At 38.5% G+C, this 5,655-nt stretch overlaps 1 protein-coding gene across 1 annotated transcript; it reads left to right on the forward strand.

Annotated features, from left to right (window-relative positions):
* The first annotated feature begins 195 nt into the window (after positions 1-195).
* On the forward strand, positions 196-5,655 carry LOC108237584 (agmatinase, mitochondrial-like). The gene is given in 6 exon segments (XM_017419117.3): positions 196-872; positions 1,041-1,089; positions 1,703-1,898; positions 2,062-2,241; positions 3,516-3,600; positions 3,709-5,655. Coding segments are annotated over 6 exon segments (819 nt in total). The 5' UTR covers positions 196-637; the 3' UTR covers positions 3,783-5,655.

The following is a 5,655-nucleotide window of genomic DNA, read 5'->3' on the forward strand; positions in this document are numbered from 1 at the left end:
TCTGAACAGGGAAGCTCCGAATCAAAGCTCTGGTCCCCCCAAGTCAACACAGGTGCTTTTATTAAAGATATTGAAATACTGGACCAGAAGGAGGAGTTAGGGAAAGGCAAGTCAGTCTGGTTCCCAAGGGAAGAAAGTTCAACATCACTTCTATAAACAAGTTCATTCTGTGAGAACCCATGGGACTTGGAACAGAAGTCATAACATTATCAGGACTTATAAACAACAGGTGTTATCCTATAGTAAATTCTGCCATTACACTATTTATAACCACAGAAAAAAAATCTTACTGGCTTTAGAGTTCAAATAACCTGCAGCAAAGATATCCTTTTTATTTTTTATGTTGTACAACTTATTTACATATCTGTTTAAAATTAGAACAACACATGAAAGCTTTCTGAAGCTGCTACACTGTCATCCACACAAGAAGGAAGCTGTGATTTAAAGCCTCCTGGACTGAGAAACAAACAGCCAAACTCTTTGGAAATGTTTTTCAGATGATAAAATGCAGTCTTAGTGACATTTGTTGGTGTGGTATTTGACTTGATCTGAAGGATTCGTGGCCAGAGCTCAGAGTTATCCTTTAAAGTATTTCTCTCAGACTATCAGAGCACAAGTTAGAGAAATTCAGAAATTAATGTGGCCGTCTCTCCCCTTCCTGCTCCACAGGTTTGGTCCACGGCAGATCAGAGTTGAGTCTGCCATGCTGAGGAGCTGCAACTGTGGCACCAGGGCAGCACCTTATGAGTCCCTGGTGGTCGCTGACATTGGGGACGTAAATGTGAACGTGTTTGATCTGAAGGACACCTGCAGGCGCATCAGGGAGACCTATAGAAAGATCGTGGCTCATGGCTGTATCCCACTGACTATGGGTAAGGATGTGCAACCTTTACTACTCAGATTCACAAACAAAGATAGTGAATGATTTATGGCGTATCAAATAAACTCTGAAACATCTATACAATCATTATCTGTTTCAATAGCCTTGTAAACTGTGGAGTGTGTTCAGTCAGATATTAAGGAAATGTCGATATCTGCAGGTGGCGATCACACAGTTACATACCCAATACTGCAAGCTGTTGCTGAGAAGTAAGTATGTATCTGTGCTTAAAGCTCTGATGTTCTTTGTCAGCTTTTAATCTAATAATCTTTAGCTGAACTCCAAAAATACTCTCCATTTTCCATACATGACATATCTTCCTGACTACCTGGTAAAAAAATATTTTCCAGTCACAATTTTTTTTAAAATTCCCCAATCTTTGTAAGATAATTAGCCCCAGCTCTTTACATTAAGTCCTAAATGTCCTCTGTAGATGGCAAAAGAAGTTAATTCAGTAGTATGTAGTGAGTGGAGGATATTCAGGTATACAAATGTCCTCCACAGAGGACACATTTGAACTGCTAGTAGTCAGGAGGACATAGAGTACCTTGCATAAGTATATGTATGAATCACATACAGTATGTATATGTTCCTAAGGCACTGTATGAAGCAACATACCTTGTGGCATTTTCTCAGACTTTACGAAAGGTTATGCATAGAAACAGAGAACATGTTGTAACAAGTTCTGGCCAAAAATATCTCTTCAGCAGCAAGTTTAACAGTGGTGTACTACACTGTCAGTAAAAATTCAACTTTATCTGTTGAACATTTAATTTATTGTGTCCAGTTCCACATTGGTTTCTTTGTGTAATCGTCTGCCAGGCATGGTCCTGTGGGGTTGATTCATGTGGATGCTCATGCTGACACCAGTGACATGATCCTGGGGGAGAAGATCGGTCATGGGACTCCATTCAGACGCTGTGTGGAGGAGGGGATTCTGGACTGCAAGAGAGTGGTTCAGATTGGCCTGAGAGGTTCAGGGTTCACTCCAGATGCGTATGAATGGAGCCGGGCTCAGGTACCCTGTATATATTACTGAAGATGGTAATCAGTTTGGCAATGCAGTGAACAGATCTTGCCCTATGGCTTAATTTTATCATTTAATTTGCTTTATTGATGGTTGTGGTTAGTTGTATGCTGAGGCGTCCAATATCATCTGTTTACAAACTCTTATTTTCCAGGGTTTCCGTGTGGTCCAGGTGGAAGAGTGCTAGTTCAAATCTCTTGTTCCATTAATGTCTGAGGTCAGGGCTCAGATGGGCAGCAGTCCGGTCTATCTTAGTTTTGACATCGATGGTCTAGATCCAGGCTTTGCCCCTGGAACAGGCACACCAGAGATTGCAGGCCTCACCCCCATCCAGGTAAACTTGACATAAAATTGACTTCATAACTTATAAATAACCTCACCCCTTACCCCTTACCCAAGTAAGTAATACAAATACAGTAAAGAGAAAATACACTGCCTGGCCAAAATAAAAAGTTCCCACCTGAATTTAACTAAGCAAATAGGTACGAGCCTCCTATTGGATAATTACTGCATGGGCGATTATGTTTCAGCTGGCAACAAGTTATTTAACCCCAACTGGTGCAGTGAGTTGCTTCTCATTTCTTAAACAACCATGTCGAAAGACACATCCCGTGGTAGTGGAAAAGATGTCAGTCTGTTTGTGAAGGGTCAAATCATTGGCATGCATCAAGCAGAGAAAACATCTAAGGAGATTATAGAAATGACTAAAATTGGGTGAAGAACTGTCCAACACATTATGAAAAACTGGAAGGATAGTGAGGACCCATAGTCTTCAAGGAAGAAATGTGGCCGGAAAAAAATCCAGAATGATCGTGATCGGCGATCACTTAAACGTTTGGTGAAATCGGCAACAGGTACAGGCCAGTAGGTTTTGTGTATATGTTTTGTTACATATACCAAATTAGTGGGGGGGGGGTTCTCTCCCCTTCTTCCTCTTCTTCTTTCACTTTTTTCTTTTCTTCCCAGGTCTAACCATATTCAATAGTATTTCCTTCGACATGATTGAAGGGGAATGTAATAAACTTAATGTGTGATTAATATCAATTACATATTTTCTATAATCAGAAGGGGGGAATGTAATCACAGAGTTTATATAAGGTAAAACCTGTTGTTGGTAAGTCATGACTATATTATGACCAAGTTCCATGAGTTCTCACGGAATGAACCTGTTTACAGGAGTGATGTTTACTTTTCTCTTCATGAGAACCAGACTGACTCGCTCCTCTCTGTACACTCCTTCTTGCTTCCAATATTCCAATATCTTTAATACAAGCTCCTGTGTTGACTGGGGGGTCCAGAGCTTTGATTCAGAGCTTCTCATCCGGAACTTGCGACTCTGATGTTAATTGTTAATTGTTTTTAAGGCTCTCTGTATGTCGTGCACCATACATAAATAAACCTGTTTGAGTGATTTCATCGAACATTGCCTGGAAATTGATTTTCTTCCACGATAGAGTTTAAAAAGGTTTAAGCGGTTCTCTGTGTGAATTAAAATTCGAATCATGATGTTCATTCTAAAGATGTGTGTTGGTTTGTGCATTGAAAAAAGTCTATTGTTTTTCTGCTTTGTGATTTTCAAATGAATTTTCTAATCTTCACTGGACTCAGGGAGTTGAGATTATTCGAGGCTGTCGTGGTCTAAACCTTGTCGGATGTGACCTAGTGGAGGTTTCTCCACCTTATGACACCACAGGTACGTCTCATTGCATTTCTGTCACTATAAAACCATTATATAATTCCTAATGTATCTATTTTTGATAATACTGTAACTTTGATGTTTGTTTCTAATCCTTTTAAACAGGAAACACTTCACTGACTGGGGCCAACCTCCTCTTCGAAATGTTGTGTGTCCTGCCAAAAGTTAAATACTACTAACAAGTTTTATTTTTAATGGAGTACAGTTATCTCCATCACATCAAGCAGTCTTTTACTTTGTACAGTGTTACAAGAAAGACAAATTCACACTTTAATGCTTTGCCAAGAAGCGGTTTTGTACAATCATTAGGTATGAATAAATGCGCTTTTAGGGACAAGCTTGAATGTTTGGTAGGAAAATGATAGGAGAACATGCAAACTTCATGTAAAAAGACCCAAGATGGGGTTTGAACCAGCTACGTATTGTTGCGAGGCATCAGCGCTAAACAACTGTTCCACCGTGCAACTCATTTAAGTACTCTCTAAAACAGGTGACCATTTTGTTCTTTGAAGAAACCAAGAATATTTTTTTAATATCATCAAGATTTAGTCAAAATGTAACTTTTTAAACAGCGATCGTTCGGATAATTTAAAGTGAAACTGAAAAAAGTATGAACTATTAATGTCTGTTGTAATTACTTATTACTACCAAAATGGACTACTGCTGAATTATAATGGCTCAAATATCCAGAAATTTATAGTGATTCATGCAAAAGGCTGTTTTATAAACCTTTACACTGATGTCAGTTTCCCATCACATAGTTATTTTCATACAGTTCTTTAGTTATGGCTACAAAAAATAGCAGCAGCTAGCTGTAGCACTTCAGATGCAGCTTGGGATCACAGAAATTTATATTTTTTGCCAAATCACAGTGTAATGCGAAACTGAGGGCAATGTGAAGGTTTACATGAACTGCGACAGCATGAACAACTATAAATCTTTTGGAGATTTGAGTTTGAAGATGGCACCAAGCCTGTGTTCGGACTAGCCGTTAGCTCATCAGTCTGGTTAGAATTAAGCTCTTATTTCTCCAAACTGAGACTGTTCAAAGGTAAGATATAATTATTCATAACCTTTTTACAGAATTGCACTTTAATATGACTAAAATATTTTTTAAAATTCAAATTAAGCAATAAAATATCTAGAATATTCCTTTAATGTTTTTAGAAGTTTTTTTTAGCAACAATAAATCACTAGTGATGTGCTTTTTACTGTAGTGTCGTATTTCCAGTAGTATTTGGAACTTAATCTCTGCTTCATTGAGTAAAGTTTTTTCTTTGTATCAGACAGAAACAAAGCATTTGTTTAAAAATCAGTACGAGCCCACAGATTGAAAAGAGAGGAAACAGAATTTTGCATTTTAAGTGAAATTTCTCTATGCGCAAAAATAATGGTTGAAAAAACGCAACAATTGTTGTAAATAGTTTCTTAGAACAGATGATAAGCTGCAGTATCACGAGGTCGTTGGTAATCATAAAACAAAATGTAGCTTTCATCTTTCCTACTAGAGTAATTCATAAAATATTTCAAAGGTCATATGTTGTTGCAACACTTGTCTTGCGGCAAGAAGGTCTCAGGCTCGACTCCTGTTAGTTCAGTCCCACTGTCCAAAATCATGTAACTTAGATTGATCGATGACTCCAGGTTGGCCTGACGTCTGAGTGTGAACATGAATGGTTGTTTGTCTTTAAGTGACCCTATGATGGACTGGAGACCTGTTCAGGGTGTACATCGCCTCTTGCTCAATGACAGCTTTCTATTGTTGTGGAAAGATAAGATCCAGTGATATGGTTTTATTAGGCGCAACAGAATTGCCACATAGTCTGAGTCTGCTCACCTTCTGATGCCTGGTCATAATGCTTTTCTACTGATACAGCTGTCCAGCTTGGATGAGGATGGTGTCTTTGTCTCATTATTAATAAGCTCTCCTCGTCTAAATACATTCTCTTACCATCTTCAGGCAGGCAGGCAGATTTCGCCACTTGACATATATGTCTCATATCTGGGGTTTGCTGCTTGATGTTTCTTTTGTAATAAAGTGATAAAAATCCA

Source organism: Kryptolebias marmoratus, linkage group LG8 (assembly GCF_001649575.2).
Source record: "Kryptolebias marmoratus isolate JLee-2015 linkage group LG8, ASM164957v2, whole genome shotgun sequence".
In the NCBI taxonomy this organism is placed as follows: domain Eukaryota; kingdom Metazoa; phylum Chordata; class Actinopteri; order Cyprinodontiformes; family Rivulidae; genus Kryptolebias; species Kryptolebias marmoratus.